General features: G+C 34.6%; 1 protein-coding gene across 1 annotated transcript in view; it reads left to right on the forward strand.

Moving 5' to 3' along the window:
- SYCP1 (synaptonemal complex protein 1) overlaps positions 1 to 17727 on the forward strand; it is a 154742-nt gene that overhangs the window by 83256 nt on the left and 53759 nt on the right. Inside the window, exons 22-23 of the mRNA XM_027091053.1 lie at positions 2648 to 2710; positions 2889 to 2951. Coding sequence (XP_026946854.1) covers positions 2648 to 2710; positions 2889 to 2951 — 126 coding nt within the window. The remainder of the gene's footprint in view (positions 1 to 2647; positions 2711 to 2888; positions 2952 to 17727) is intronic.

The raw sequence follows: 17727 nt of genomic DNA on the forward strand, positions 1-17727 counted from the left end.
GAGCTGCAGAAAAATTTCTGCTTTCTTTATGTGAGATGTTTTTACTGCCTGGCTGGCAATACCAATTCACTTTTCCCTTCTCTGCCCTTCACCACACACTTGTCTTAAACTTGACTTTCTGTATAGTGAGTCAGTGAGTAGTCTTTTGGAAAGCATAGTTCACTTTCTGAAGTTCCGACCTCTAATAATTAACACTATTTTCTTCTACCTAGAATTCTGGTGAATAAAATTCTTTGATATTTTGTACATGAATTATTTGACTTAAAAATAACTGTAATACTTTAAAATCTTTTCAAGAATTTCTGGGTATTCCACCAAATATATTAATTAGTCCTAAATTTGGATATTATTTAAATTTAAAAGGATTGAAAACTTAAGTTACTTTAATTTTCATTAGTTTATTCAGAAATAAGGGACAGTGAGATGGGCCAGTCAAAATGACAAAGTTGATAAATCTGATGTCATTATCCTTTTAGTAAAATATACATATTTTTTGAACTGTCATAATTACAGTTATAAAGATGGTTTTTATAATATGTAGTAATGTCAGTTATAAAGATAGTTTTTTAGGAAAAACTGAGTAGCAGAAAAATATGATCATAAATATTAACTCTCAAGGGAATAAGTTTTGATGGTCTGAAGAACAGAGAAATGCATAAAACATGTGCTTTTTTGGGCAAAGTTAATAATCTGGTGATACTTCAAACTGATATTTTTAAAATGTGTTCAGCATTCATGTGGTAAGGCCAAGAAGTAACCTATTTTCCTGTCTATTGAGTTTTAAATTTTAATTATATTTTTCATTACTGAAGTTTTAATTAGTTCTTTTAAAAATCTGCTCAATTGTTGTTTATGGTCTCTCATTTCTTTTTCATAGTTTCAAGTCTTTAATTTTAAAAAATATTTAATATATTTTAATATGATATTCTTTGTCTGATAATATCAATATCTGAAGTCTTCTTCAGGTCTGATTTTGCTCTTTGTTCTTTCTGCTGACTTTTTATTCTTTGAGCCTTATTTATGTTTTCTGATTCCTTGGTTTTTTACCTGTGGTAATTCTTTGAGGCTTGTGTTGAAATTGGTATCCTCCCAGAAAGATTTTCTTGGGGACACTACTAACGAGGAGCCCGTTTTAAAGTAAATTCTCCATTTGAAGTTTTTTGAGATTATAGAGATAGTATGAACCCAGCTATAAATGACTGCCCTGCTCCCCTCCCCAATCCAATATAAGGCCACCTCATGGCTACAAATTTTCAGGACAGTTTTCATAACATTCACTCAGTGCCAGGGTCAAGACAGACAAGTTTCCTTACTGTACCCTTCTGTGTGGCAGATTTATTTCTTGTTTACACTTTCACTGAGTAGGTAGTCCTTTGAGTTTGTGACTTTATGCAGGGTTCTCTTATTGGATTCTCTACCTTTAGTGAGCTCTGAGTTTTATCTCCTATCTCTTTGACCCTAGGTATGTTCAGCAGATACCTGTAGGCCAAGTGCTGCCTTTGATGCTAGCCTCAAACCTACTATTACGACACTTTAAAGTTGTAATTTCAAGTAGGCAGATTCCTTATTTTTTAGATATTTACTTTCAAATTATTTTTATCAGGAAAGTTGTTCAGAGTATCTAGGTGATTTTTCTGTCAAAAATGGAAGTCTTTGATTTTTTTAATAAATAAAAATTGTATACACAAATAGTTTCACCTAATATGTTTATACCTGCCAATTGGCATGATAATCAGTAAAATGTTTCTCACTTTTCTATGGCTTTTCTTCTTCAGTTTTCTTTTGAGTTTTCTGAAATAGACCATTGAGGGGGATGGTGCACAGTAAAATTTAGATTAAATAAATCACTTGTAAACCCCAGTATCATACCTTATTCAGTTTCAGAATAGTTGCTGACTATGACTACATATGAGTATTTCAAAAAAGATATTTAACACAGCATTTTGTGCTAATTGTGGATATTACAATTTTTTTCCCGTTGGACTTTCTTTCTACTTTGATGGAAATTAGAACAGCTTATATATCTGTAATGTTTTAGGACCCTTTAGAAATCTGTGCTGCATTTATGGTGCTCCATATATTTTTGGGCTAGTACCTCTTAATCCAATTCTACATGTGTAGCCAGGTGAAATAGTCCCTCAAAGTGAGATATTAAAAAAATGATTTAGATGGTATTTCTGTAAGAGGAATTAGAATGTATTTAGGAGGAGATAGAGTATTATAGAGGAGATAGAGTATTATATTATTCCCCTTCCCCAAATATAATAAGTAAAAGAGATCTCGTAAATGATAAATGGGGAATAATGAATAAGAAAGAAGACAAATTATAGTTAATCCTCTGGCTATCTCTAATCCTCCAATTAATTATATAATTCAGCCCTCTGTATGGGATTCAGTAAAAGGTACTTTTCCCTTAAAGTAATTGAATTCATGTGTTCTTTAAGTAGATTAAGACATTTTAAGAATTTCAAATTTGTACTGAGATAATCTATTAAAATTTGTACTTGTTCACATAATTTTTGACATTAATGGAATTATTTAACGACATGATTTTTGAAGTGATCTCTATGCTAATATTTTTGTTAGTTTGAAATTATTTTGACTGGAATATTGAATAAAATATTTTAAATTTCTCTTGATTTTTTAGTGTAACAATTTAAGGAAACAAGTTGAAAATAAAAGCAAGGTTATTGAAGAACTCCAGCAGGAGGTATGTACTGATTCTCAAAATAAAACTATTTAAAAAAAAAAAAACAACCTATGTTTTCACTACAGTTTTAGAGAATAATGCTTTCCTTTACTTTAGTAATTTTAGTCTAAGTCAGTAACAGTGCAAGTTTGAATCACTTTGATATTAAACATAATCCTTTATTTTTATCTTTTAACAGAATAAGGCCTTAAAAAAAAAAAGTACAGCAGAAAGCAAGCAACTGAATGTTTATGAGATAAAGGTATTTGGAATCCTTATTTTTGTTTTAAAAATACTAACACATAGATGAGAATTTAGGAATTTTAAGCCCTTTATTTATATTGTAGCAATTATTTTCAATCATTATCTTGAGATTGTGGGGATCAATCCTTTTAGTTGTAGTAGAGTGCACATCTTTGGTTTATCTATGTTAAAATCATCTAAGCAGCTTAGAATATATGTATGTGTGTGTATATATATGTCTTCATATTCCTTACCCATATACTGAAAATTGAACTTGAGTAGGTTTGGGGTGGAGCCTTGGAATTGTTAGTCTGGATAAAAAAGTCAAGGCCACACTATATGCTCCCTGCAAGAGACACACTTTATTAAATAAAGATAAAAGGAAGTTGAAGTAAAAATATGGAAAAAGATATGTCATATGCTATACAAACAGTAAGCATAGAAAAGCTGGAATAACAATTTTTATAACACATATAATAGATTGAAATACAAGGAGTATTATCAGAGATCCTAAGGGGCATTTGATAATGATAAAGGTATCAGTTCATCAGGAAGGTATAACAGTCATGAATGTATTTGTTCTTAATAGCAGAGCTTCAATATACGTGAAGTAAAAACATAAAAAACTAAAATGAGAAATAGATAATTTCATTATTATATTTGGGGGTTGTAATAGCCCTCTTTCAGCAATTAATGCAACTAGAAGAAAATAGGTAAGAATATACAAAATTTGAACAACATTATTAACTACCTTGACTTAAATGACATTTGTAGAACATTATAGCTACAACTGTAAATTCTTTTGAAGTGCACATAGGTTGTTTACCAAGATAGACCATATGCTGGGCCATACATTTAAAAATTTTAAAGTCTTACAGAGTATATTCTCTCACTACAACAGAATTAAATTACAAATAAGTAACCATAAGATATCTGGAAAAGCCTAAATATTTGGAAATTAAGCATTATACTAGTAAGTAACTCATGGGCCAAAGAAGAAATCACAAGGAAAATTAGAAATTATTTTAAACGGAACGATCATAGAAATACAATATGCCAAAATTTGTGGGATGCAACTAAAGCAGTTCTTGTAGGGAAATTTATAAATAATGTTTATTTTAGAAAAGGAGAAATGACCTAGGTTTTCACCCAGATACTGAAAAGAGGTGAGCAAATGAAACCCATGGAAAGTAGACCAAAGGAAATAATAAAAATGAAAAGAGAGATCAAAGAAATAAGAGAGACAAAGACAAAAATTAATGAAATCAAAAGTTGATTCTTTGAAAATATTAATAAAATTGATAAGCCCCTAGCAGGGTTGATTACAAAAGGAGAGAGAGTAAAATTCACTGAAGGCAGGAATAAAATAGGACATTACCATATAGATACTGTAAATATTAAAAGGATAACAAAGGAATGTCATGGACAACATTATATCAATAAATCTGAAACTTAGATGAAATGGGCAAATTTATTTTTTTAAAATTTAATTAAATTTAACTTTTTTATACAGCAGGTTCTTATTAGTTATCGATTTTATACATATTAGTGTATATATGTATCTCCCAATTCTTCCCACCACCACCACCACCCCCACCCCCGCTTTTCCCCCTTGCTGTCCATACGTTTGTTCTCTACATCTGTGTCTCTGTTTCAGCCTTGCAAACCAGTTCATCTGTACCATTTTTTCTAGATTCCACATATATACGTTAATATACGATATTTGTTTTTCTCTTTCTGACTTACTTCACTCTGTATGACAGTCTGTAGGTCCATCCATGTCTTTGCAAATGACCCAATTTCATTCCTTTTTATGGCCGAGTAATATTCCACTGTATATATGGGCAAATTTCTTGGAAAACCTAACTTCCTAAAAACTGACATAAGATGAAACAGTACATCTGAAGAGCCATATATCAGGGAAATTGAATTTGTCATCAAAAATCTCCTAGACAGGGCTTCCGTGGTGGCGCAGTGGTTGGGAGTCTGCCTGCCAATGTAGGGGACACGGGTTCGTGCCCCGGTCCAGGAAGATCCCACATGCCGTGGGGCGGCTGGACCCGTGAGCCATGGCCGCTGAGCCTGCGCGTCTGGAGCCTGTGCTCTGCAACGGGAGAGGCCACAACAGTGAGAGGCCTGCGTGCCACAAAAAAAAAAAAAAAAAAATCTCCTAGAGAAGAGATATACCATGTTCTTGGATTGGAAGGATCAATATTGTGAAAATGACTATGCTACCCAAAGCAATCTACAGATTCAGTGCAATCCCTATCAAACTACCAATGGCATTTTTCACAGAACTAGAAGAAAAAAATCTTAAAATTTGTATGGAGACACAAAAGACCCTGAATAACCAAAGCAATCTTGAGAAAGAAAAATGGAGTTGGAGGAATCAGACGCCCTGACTTCTGACTATACTACCAAGCTATAGTAATCAAGACAATGTAGTACTGACACAAAAACAGAAATATAGATCAATGGAACAGGATAGAAAGCCCAGAGATAAACCCACACACCTATGTCAACTAATCTATGACAAAGGAGTCAAGGATATACAATGGGGAAAAGACAGTCTCTTCAGTAAGTGGTCCTGGGAAAACTGGACAGCTACATGTAAAAGAATGAAATGAGAACACTCCCTAACACCATACACAAAAGTAAACTCAAAATGGATTAAAGACCTAAATGTAAGACTGGACACTATAAAATGCTTAGAGGAAAACAGGCAGAACACTCTATGACATAAATCACATCAAGATCCTTTTTGACCCACCTCCTAGAGTAATGGAAATAAAAGCAAAAATAAACAAATGGGACCTAATGAAACTTAAAAGCTTTTGCACAGCAAAGGAAACTATAAACAAGACAAAAAGACAGCCCTCAGAATGGGAGAAAATATTTGCAAATGAATCAACAGACAAAGGATTAATCTCCAAAATATATAAACAGTTCATGCAGCTCAATATAAAAAAAAACAAACAACCCAATCAAAAAATGGGCAGAAGATCTAAACAGACATTTCTCCAAAGAAGACATACAGATGGCCCAAAGCACATGAAAAGATGTTCAACATCACTAATTATTAGAAAATGCAAATCAAACCTACCATGAGGTATCACCACACCGGTCAGAATGGCCATCATCAAAAAAATCTACAAACAAATGCTGGAGAGGGTGTGAAGAAAAGGGAACCCTCTTACATTGTTGGTTGGAATGTAAATTGATATAGCCACTATGGAGAACAGTATGGAAGTTCCTAGAAAAACTAAAAATAGAATTACCATGTGATCCAGCAATCCCACTACTGGGCATATACCCAGAGAAAACCATAATTCAGAAAGACACATGCACCCCAGTGTTCATTGCAGCACTATTTACAATAACCAGGTCATGGAAGCAACCTAAGTGCCCATTGACAGATGAATGGATAAAGAACATGTGGTACGTATATGCAATGGAATATTACTTATCCATAAAAAGGAACTCAATTGGGTCATTTGTAGAGATGTGGTTGGACCTAAAGACTGTCATACAGAGTGAAGCAAGTCAGAGAAAAACAAATATCATATATTAACGCATATTTGTGGAATCCAGAAAAATGGTACAGATGAACCGGTTTGCAGGGCAGAAATAGAGACACACATGTAGAGAACAAACGTATGGACACCAAGGGGGGAAGTGTGTGTGGGGGTGTGGTTGGATGAATTGAGAGATTGGGATTGACATATATGCACCAATATGTATAAAATAGATAACTAATAAGAATCTGCTGTATAAAAACAAATTAAATAAAATTCAAAAAAAAATCTCCTTGAGAAAATCCTGATCTGGAAGTTATCAGGTGAATTCTAACACACACTTCAGGAAGAAATAATGCCAGTGTTCTACAAATTCTTTCAAAAAATAGAAGAGGGGAAACAATTCCCAACTAGTTTTTTGATACAAAATCCTGATAAAGATATTACAAGAAAAAAAATTACAGACCAGTATCCTTTATAGAGACATAAAACCCTTAAAAAAATACCAGTAAATATAATCTAGCAATATATTAAAACCATATTACATTGAAGAAGTGGGGGTTTTTGAAACTTAAGTTAGGTTTAAAATTTGAAACTATCAGTGTAATTTACTGTATCAAGTGATTAAATAGAAAAATATAATCAGCTCAATGATTGCAGAGAAACATTTGACAAAATTCAGCACTCATTCTTGATAAAAAAATTTCAACAAAACTAGGTATAAAAGGAGACTTTATCAGTCTAATACAGAATACCTACAAAATACCTAGAGCTAGCATCATACTTAATGATGAAAGACTGAATACTTTCTCTTTAGTATCAAGAACAGTGTCTGCTCTTACTACCCCATTCAACATTGTATTGGAGGTTCTAGCTAGTACATTAAGGCAAGAAAAAGGAATAAAGTTATATAGATTGTAAAACAATATGTAAAACTGTTTCTTCTTAAGTGATGTGATGGTCTACACTGAAAATTCTAAGGTTTCTACAAAGTCACTAGTGTACTAGTAAGTGAACTAGCAATATTCATAAAAATATGATAAATTAGACTTCATCAAAATCTGAAAGATCTGTATATCAAAAGGTATCATTAAGAAGATAGGTGGGCTTCCCTGGTGGCGCAGTGGTTGAGAGTCTGCCTGCCGATGCAGGGGACATGGGTTCGTGCCCCGGTCCGGGAAGATCCCACATGCCGCAGAGCGGCTAGGCCCGTGAGCCATGGCCGCTGAGCCTGCGCGTCCGGAGAGGCCACAACAGTGAGAGGCCCGCGTACCGGAAAAAAAAAAAAAAAAAGAAAATAGGCAAAGTACAAAGAAGACGAAAATACTGACAAAAATATTTGTTTGACAAATAACATATATCCAGAATATATAACGAACTCTTAAAACTCAACACTAAAATACAAATATTCCAATTCAAAATTGGCAAAAGACAACTACAAACAACCTGGATTGGAAATGGGCAAAGGACTTGAATAAATATTTCTCCACAGAAGATGTATGAATGGTATATAGGTACATGAAAAGATCTTCAACATCACTAATCATTAGGAAAATGCAAATCAAAACCACAAGATGCCACCTCACATCCATTAGGATGGGTACTATTAAAAAAAAAAGAACATAAGAAATATTTGTGAAATTGTAGAGAAATTGGAATCCTTGTACACTGTTGGTGGGATGTCAAATGGTACCATTGCTATGGAAAGCAGTCTGGTGGTTACTCAAAAATTAAAAATTGAATTAACATATGATCTGGTAATTCCATCTCTGTGTATATACCTAAAGAATTGAAAGTAGGGTCTGAAAGAAATATGTATACACCCGTGTTTTTAGCAGCATTATTCACAATAGCTGAAAGGTAGAAGCAACTCAACATTCATTGACTAATGAGTGACAAACAATATGTGGTATATACATAGAATGAAATTTTACCCAGCCTTAAGAAAGAAGGAAATTCTGATATATGCTACGGCATGAATAAACCTTGAGGGCATAAGCTAAGTGAAAGAAGCCAGTCACAAAAAGACAAATATTATTCTACTTATGTGAGGTACCTAGGGTTGTCAAATTTATGGGCTAGAGAGTGGTGGTTGCCAGGGACTGTGCGAGGGGGGTAGTGGGGAATTATTTAATGGGTATAGAGTTTCAGTTTTATGAGATAAAGAGTTCTGGGGATTGGTTGCATAACCATGTAAATGAACTGTATGGTTTAGAAAGGTTAAGATGGCAAATTTTATGTTATGGGTATTTTATCATAATAAAAATTAAAAAGTGGGCAAAAGACTTGAATAGACACTTCACAAAGGAAATATACTAATGACTGATTAGCTCATGAAGAAATATTTAACACTATTAGTTACAGAAATAAAAATAAAATCACAATGGGATATCACTACACCCCTAAGTAGGACTAGCCACATAATATGTAGGGCTCAGTGCAAAATGAAAAGGTGGGGCACCTAGTTCAAATATTCTTAAAAAATTCAAAATAGGCTGGAAACTAATCAGAGAGCATTGTATGACTACATAGGTCTCACACCTATGAAAGTGGGCCCTACCTACAAGAATGGTTGAAATTCTATTGGTTCATCTGTTGATGGACATTTAGGTTGCTTCTATATCTTGACTATTGTAAATAATGCTACAAGGAACATAGGGGTACATATATATTTCAAATTAGTGTTTTTGCTTTCCTCAGAAAAGCACCCAGAAATGGAATTGCTGCATCGTAGGGTAGTGTTCTTTTTTAATTTTCTGAGGAATTTCCATACTGTTTTCCACAGTGGCTGTACCAATTTACATTTCTACTGACAGTGCATGAGGGTTCCCTTTTCTCCACATCCTCATCAATGCTTGTTATTTGTTGTCTTTGAGGATAGTCATTCTGACAGGTGAGGGGTGATACCTCGTGGTAGTTTTGATTTGCATTTCTCTAGTAATAAGTGATGTTGACCATCTTTTCATGTGCTTTTGGCCATCTGTATGTCTTCTTTGGAGAAATGTCTGTTTAGATCTTCTGCCCAGTTTTTGATTGGATTGTTTGTTTTTTTAATATTGGGCTGTGTGAGCTGTTTGTATATTTTGGAGATTAATCCCTTGTCAGTCACTTTGCTTGCAAATATTTTTTCTTGTTTTTTTGGTTGTCTTTCCATTTTGTTTATGGCTTCCTTTGCTGTGCAAAAGCTTTTAAGTTTAGTTAGGTCCCATTTGTTTATTTTTGTTTTATTTTAGTTACTCTAGGAGGTGGATCCAAAAAGATATTGCTACAATTATGTCAGAGAGTGTTCTGCCTATGTTTTCCTCTAAGAGTTTTATAGTATCCGGCCTTACATTTAGGTCTTTAATCCAGTTTTAGTATATTTTTGTGTATGGTGTTAGGGAGTGTTCTAATTTCATTCTTTCTCATAAAGCTGTCCAGTTTTCCCAGCACTGGTTATTGAAGAGGCTGTCTTTTCTCCATTGTATATTCTTGCCTCCTTTGTCATAGATCAGTTCACCATAGGTGCGTGAGTTTATCTCTGGAGTTTCTATTCTGTTGCATTGAGCTATATTTTTGTTTTTGTGCCAATATTATACTGTTTTGATTATTGTAGCTTTGTATTGTCTGAAGTCAGGGTGTCTGATTCCTCCAGCTCCATTTTTCTTTCTCAAGATTGCTTCGACTATTTGGGGTCTTTTATGTTTCCATACAAATTAAATTTTTTTTTTGTTCTATTTCTGTAAAAAAGGCCATTGGTAATTTGCTGGGGTTGCATTGAGTCTGTAGATTGACTTGGGTAGTATAGTCATTTTGACAACATTGATTCTTCCAATACAAGCATATGGTATATTTCTCCATCTGTTTGTGTTATCTTTGATTTCTTTCATCAGCATCTTATAGCTTTCAGAGTACAGGTCTTTTGCCTCCTTAGATAGGTTTATTCCTAGGTATTGTATTCTTTTTGATGCGATGGTAAATGGGATTGTTTCCTCAGTTTCTTTTTCTGATCTTTTGTTGTCAGTGTATAGGAATGCAACATTTCTGTGTATTAATTTATTTGTATAGGAATGCAACATTTCTGTGTATTAATTTAGTATCCTGCAACTTTGCCAAATTCATTGATGAGCTCTAGTAGTTTTCTGGTAGCATCTTTAGGATTTTCTGTGTATGGTATCATGGCATCTGCAAACAGTGACAGTTTTACTTTTTCCTTTGCAATATGGATTCCCTTTATTTCTTTTTCTTCTCTGTTTTCCATGGCTAGGATTTCCAAAACTATGTTGGATAAAAGTGGCAAGAGTGGACATCCTTGTCTTGTTCCTGATCTTAGAGGAAATGCTTTCAGTTTTTGTTTTTTTTTTTACATCTTTATTGGAGTATAATTGTTTACAGTGGTGTGTTAGTTTCTGCTTTATAACAAAGTGAATCAGTTATACATATACATATGTTCCCATATCTCTTCCCTCTTGCATCTCTCTCCCTCCTACCCTCCCTATCCCACCACTCTAGGTGGTCACAAAGCACTGAGCTGATCTCCCTGTGCCATGTGGCTGCTTCCCACTAGCTATGACCTACTAGAGAATGGACTTGAGGGTATGGGGAGGGGGAATGGTAAGCTGTGACAAAGTGAGAGAGTGGCATGGACATATATACACTGCTTTCAGTTTTTCACCACTGAGAATAAGGGTTTCTGTGGGTTTGTCATATATGGCCTTTATTATGTTGAGGTAGGTTCCCTCTATGCCAACTTTCTGGAGAGCTTTTATCATAAATGGGTGTTGAATTTTGTCAAAAGCTTTTCCTGCATCTACTGAGATGATCGTATGGTTTTTATTCTTCAGTTTGTTAATGTGGTGTGTCCCACTGATTTGCATATATTAAAAACTCCTGCATCCCTGGGATAAATCCCACTTGATCATGGTGTATGCGACTTTTAACGTATCGTTTGTTGGATTCGGTTTGCTAGTATTTTGTTGAGGATTTTTGTGTCTCTGTTCATCCATGTGTAATTTTCTTTTATTGTGGTATCTTTGTCTGGTTTTGGTATCAGGGTGTTGGTGGCCTCATAAAATGAGCTTAGGAGTGTTTCTTTCTCTGCAATTTTTTGGAAGAGTTTCAGAAGAATAGGTGTTAACTCTTCTCTAAATGTTTGATACAGTTTGCCTGTGAAGCCATCTGGTTCTGGACTTTTGTTTGTTGGAAATTTTAAAATCACAGTTGCAATTTCAGTACTTGTGATTGGTCTGTTCATGTTTTCTATTTCTTCCTGGTTCAGTCTTGGGAGATTGTACCCTTCTAAGAATTTGTCCATTTCTTCTAGGTTGTCCATTTATTGGTGTGTAGTTGCTTGTAGTAATGTCCTAATTTTATTGATTTGAGCCCTTTCCCTTTTTTTCTTGATGAGTCTGGCTAAAGGTTTATCAATTTTGTTTATCTTTTCAAGGAACCAGCTTTTAATTTCATTGATCTTGTTTTCTTTGTCTCTATTTCATTTATTTCTGCTCTGATCTTTATGAGTTTTTTCCTTCTACTAACTTTGGGCTTTGTTTGTTTTTCTTTCTCTAGTTGCTTTAAGTGTAAGGTTAAGTTGTTTATTTGATATTTTTCTTGTTTCCTAAGGTAATATTGTATTGCTGTAAACTTTCCTCTTGGGACTGCTTTTACTGTGTCCCATAGATTTTAGATTGTCATGTTTCATTGTCATTTTTCTCTAGGTATTTTTTGATTTCCTCTTTGATTTCTTCAGTGATCCATTGGTTGTTTAGTAACATATTGTTTAGCCTCCTCGTGTTTGTGTTTTTTACAGTTTTTTCCTGTAATTTCTTTCTTTTATTTTTATATTTAATAAATTTATTTATTTATTTATTTACTTATTTTATTTTTGGCTGCTTTGGGTTCTCGTTGCTGCTCACAGGCTTTCTTTTAGGTTCGGTGAGCGGGGTCTACTCTGTTGCAGTGCGTGGGCTTCTCATTGTGGTGGCTTCTGTTTGTTGCAGAGCACAGGCTCTAGGTGTGCAGGCTCAGTAGTTGTGGTACGTGGACTCTAGAGCACAGGCTTCTGTAGTTGTGGTGCATGGGCTTAGTTGCTCTGCAGCATGTGGGATCTTCCCGGACCAGGGCTCAAACCCATGTCCCCTGCACTGGCAGGTGGATTCTTAACCACTGCACCACCAGGGAAGCCCCTCCTGTAATTTATTTCTAATTTCAGAGCGTTGTGGTTGGCAAAGATGCTTGATATGATTTCCATTGTCTTAAATTTACCGAGGCTTGATTTGTGGTCCAAGATGTGATCTATCCTAGAGAACATTTTGTGTGCATTTGAGAAGAAAGTGTATTCTGGTGCTTTTGGATCGAATGTTTTATAAATATCAGTTAAGTCCGAATGGTCTAATGTGTCATTTAAGGCCTGTGGTTCCTTATTGATTTTCTATCTGGATGATCTGTCCTTTGGTATAAGTGGGGTGTTAAAGTCCCCCACTTTTATTGTGTTACTGTCAATTTCCCCTTTTATGGTTGTTAGCATTTGCATTATATATTGAGGTGCTCCTATGTTGGGTGCGTATATTTTAACAATTGTTATATCTTCTTGTATTGTTCCCTTGATCATTGTGTAGTGTTCTTCCTTATCCCTTGTAACAGTCTTTAATTTTTTATCATTTTTTAACATCTTTATTGGAGTATAATTGCTTTACAGTGTTGTGTTAGTTTCTGCTGTATAACAAAGTGAGTCAGCTATATGCATACGTATATCCCCATAACCTCTTACTCATGTGTCTCCCTGTTATCCCACACCTCTAGGTGGTTGCAAAGCACCGAACTGATCTTCCTCTGCCATGCAGCTGCTTCCCACTAGCTATCTGTTTTATATTTGGTAGTGTACATGTGTCAATGCTACTCTGTCACTTCGTCGCAGCTTACCCTTCCCCCCCACGTGTTGTCAAGTCCATTCTCTACGTCTGTGTCCTTTTTCCTGTCCTGCCCCTATTTCATCAGAACCATTTTGTTTTTTAGATTCCATATCTATGTGTTAGCATACGGTATTTATTTTTCTCTTTCTGATTTACTTCACTCTGTATGACAGACTCTGGGACAATTTCATTTCTTGTTATGGCTGAGTAATATTCCACTGTATATATGTGTCACATCTTCTTTATCCATTCATCTGTTGATGGACACATAGGTTGCTTCCACGTCCTGGCTATTGTAAATATTGCTGCAATGAACATTGTGATACATGACTCTTTTTGAATTATGGTTTTCTCAGGGTATATGCCCAGTAGTGGGATTGCTGGGTCATATGGTAGTTGTATTTTTAGTTTTTTAAGGAACCTCCATACTGTTCTCCATAGTGGCTGTATCAATTTACATTCCTACCAACAGTGCAGGAAGGGTGCCTTTTTCTTCACACTCTCTCCAGCATTTATTGTTTGTAGATTTTTTGATGATGGCGATTCTGACCGGTGTGAGGTGATACCTTATTGTAATTTTGATTTACATTTCTCTAATGATTAGTGATGTTGAGCATCTTTTCATGTGTTTGTTGTCCATCTGTATATCTCCTTTGGAGAAATGTCTATTTAGGTCTTCTGCCCATTTTTGGATTGGGTTATTTCCTTTTTTGATATTGAGCTGCATGAGGTGCTTGTATATTTTTAAGATTAATCCTTTGTCAGTTGCTTCATTTGCAAATATTTTCTCCCATTCTGAGTGTTGTCTTTTTGTGTATATTTATGGTTTCCTTTGCTGTGCAAAATCTTTTAAGTTTCATTAGGTCCCATTTGTTTTTATTTCCATTTCTCTAGGAGGTGGGTCAAAATGGATCTTGCTGTGATTCATGTCATAGAGTATTCTGCCTATGTTTTACTCTAAGAGTTTTATACTGTCTGCCCTTACATTTAGGTCTTTAATCCATTTTGAGTTTAATTTTGTGTAAGGTGTTAGGAAGGGCTCTAATTTCATTCTTTTACATGTAGCTGTCCAGTTGTCCCAGCACCACTTATTGAAGAGGCTGTCTTTTCTCCATTGTATACTCTTGCCTCCTTTATCAAATATAAGTTGACCATATGTGCATGGGTTTGTCTCTGGGCTTTCTCTCCTGTTCCATTGATCTGTATTTCTATTTTTGTGCCCATACCGTATTGTCTTCATTACTGTAGCTTTGTAGTATATTCCGAAATCTGGGAACCTGATTCCTCCAGCTCCATTTTTCTTTCTCAACATTGTTTAGCTATTCGGGGTCTTTTGTGTTTCCGTACAAATTGTGCAATTTTTTCTTCTAGTTCTGTGAAAAATGCCATTGGTAGTTTGATAGGGATTGCACTGAATCTGTAAATTGCTTTGGGTAGTATAGTCATTTTCACAATGCTGATTCTTCTAATCCAAGAATATAGTATATCTCTCCATCTGTTGGTATCATCTTGAATTTCTTTCATCAGTGTCATGTAGTTTTCTACATACAGGTCTTTTGCCTCCTTAGGTAGGTTTATACCTAGGTATTTTATTTTTTTTGTTGCAATGGTAAATGTCAGTGTTTCCTTAATTTCTCTTTCAGACTTTTCATCATTGGTGTAAAGGAATGCAAGAGATTTCTGTGAAGTAATTTTGTATCTTTCTACTCTACCAAATTCATTGATTAGCTCTAGTAGTTTTCAGGTAGCATCTTTAGGATTCCCTATGTACAGTATCATGTGATCTGCAAACAGTGACAGTTTCACTTCTTCTTTTCCAATTTGTATTCCTTTTATTTCTTTTTCTTATCTGATTGCTGTGGCTAAAACTTCCAAAACTATATTGAATAATAGTGGCAAGAGTGGGCAACCTTGTCTTCTTCCTGATATTTGAGGAAATGGTTTCAGTTTTTCACCATTGAGAACCATGTTGGCTGTGGGTTTGTCATATATGACCTTTATTATGTTGATGTAGGGTCCCTTTATGCCTACTTTCTGGCATAAATTGGTGCTGAATTTTGTCAAAAGCTTTTTCTGCATCTATTGAGATTATCATATGGTTTTTATCCTTTGTTAATGTGGTGTATCACATTGTTTGATTTGCATATATTGAGGAATCTTTGCATTCTTGGGATAAACCCTAGTTGATCATGGTGTATGGTCATTTTAAGTATTGTTGGATTCTGTTTGCTAGTATTTTGTTGAGGATTTTGGCATCTATGGTCATCAGTGAATTTGGCCTGTAGTTTTCTTTTTTTGTGACATCTTTGTCTGGTTTTGGTATCAGGGTGATGGTGGCTTTATAGAATGAGTTTGGGAGTGTTCCTCCCTCTGCTATATTTTGGAAGAGTTTGAGAAGGATAGGTGTTAGCTCTTCTATAAATGTTTGATAGAATTTGCCTGTGAAACCATCTGGTCCTGGGCTTCTCTTTTTTGGAAGATTTTTAATCACAATCTCAATTTCAGTCCTTGTGATTGGTCTGTTTATATTTTTTATTTCTTCCTGTTCAGTCTCAGAAGGTTGTGCTTTTCTAAGAATATGTCCATTTCTTACAGGTTGTCCATTTTATTGACATATTGTTGCTTGTAGTAATCTCTCATGATCCTTTGTATTTCTGCAGTGTCAGTTGTTACTTCTCCTTTTTCATTTCTTATTCTGTTGATTTGAGTCTTCTCCCTGTTTTTCTTGGTGAGTCTGGTAATGGTTTCTCAATTTTGTTTATCTTCTCAAAGAACCAGCTTTTAGTTTTATTGATCTTATCTATTGTTTGCTTCATTTCTTTTTCATTTATTTCTGATCTGATCTTTACGATTTCTTTCCTTCTGCTAACTTTGGGTTTTTTCTTTCTTCTTTCTCTAATTGTTTTAGGTGTAAGGTTAGGTTTTATTTGAGATGTTTCTTGTTTCTTGAGGTAGGATTGTATTGCTATAAACTTCCCTCTTAAAACTGCTTTTGCTGCATCCCATAGGTTTTGGGTCGTCGTGTTTTCATTGTCATTTGTTTCTAGGTATTTTTTTATTTCCTCTTTGATTTCTTCAGTGATCTCTTGGTTATTTAGTACTGTATTGTTTATCCTCCATGTGTTTGTATTTTTTATAGATTTTTTCCTGTAATTGATATCTAGTCTCATAGCCTTGTGGTCGGAAAAGATACTTGATATTATTTCAATTTTCTTAAATTTTCCAAGGCTTGATTTGTGACCCAAGATATGATCTATATTGCAGAATTGTTCCATGAGCACTTGAGAAGAAAGTGTATTCTGTTGTTTTTAGGTGGAATGTCATATAAATATCAATTAAGTCCATCTTGTTTAATGTATCATTTAAAGCTTGTGTTGCCTTATTCATTTTCATTTTGGATGATCTCTCCATTGGTGAAAGTGGGGTGTTAAAGTCCCCTACTATCATTGTGTTACTGTCGATTTCCCCTCTTATGGCTGTCAGCATTTGCCTTATGTATTGAGGTGCTCCTATGTTGGGTGCATAAATATTTACAATTGTTGTATCTTCTTGGATTTATCCCTTGGTCATTATGTAGTGTCCTTCTTTTTCTCTTATAATAGTCATTATTTTAGAATCTATTTTGTCTGATATGAGTGTTGCTACTCCAGATTTCTTTTGATTTCCATTTTTATGGAATACCTTTTTCCATCTACTCACTTTCAGTCTGTATGTGTCCATAGATCTGAAGTGGGTCTCTTCTAGCATATATATGGGTCTTTTTTAAAATTCTTTCAGCCAGTCTGCCTCTTTTGGTTGGAGCATTTAATCTATTTACAATTAAGGTAATTATCGGTATGTATGTTCTTATTGCCATTTTCTTAATTGTTTTGGATTTGTTTTTGTAGGTGATTTTTCTTCCCTTCTTCTTTTGTTCTCTTCTCTTTTGATTTAATGACTATCTTTTAGTATTATGTTTGGGTTGCTTTTCCTTCTTTGTGTGTGATTCTATTGTTTTTTGTTTGCAGTTCCCATGAGGTATTGATATAGCAATCTTTATATATACAAGGTTGTTTTAAGTTGCTGGTATCTTAATTTCAAATGCATTTCCCATTTCCTGCTTTTGTACTCTCCTCACGTTTGCTGGTTTTGATATATTTGTATGTTGATGAATTTTTACTTTTACTGTATGTTTGCCTTTACCAGTGACTTTTCCCATTTGTGATTTTCTTGTTTCTAGTTGTGGCCTCTTTTTTCCCCCCCACCTAGCGAAGTTCTTTTAGCATTTTTTGTAAGGCTGGTTTGGTAGTGCTGAATTCTCTTAGCTTTTGCTTATCTGTAAAGCTTTTGATTTCTCCCTGGAATCTTAATGAGAGCCTTGTTGGGTAAAGTATTCTTGGTTGTAGGTCTT

The sequence above is a fragment of the Aethalodelphis obliquidens genome, unplaced genomic scaffold (assembly GCF_003676395.1).
Source record: "Aethalodelphis obliquidens isolate GAN/ISIS:26980383/991018 unplaced genomic scaffold, ASM367639v1 scaffold70, whole genome shotgun sequence".
In the NCBI taxonomy this organism is placed as follows: domain Eukaryota; kingdom Metazoa; phylum Chordata; class Mammalia; order Artiodactyla; family Delphinidae; genus Aethalodelphis; species Aethalodelphis obliquidens.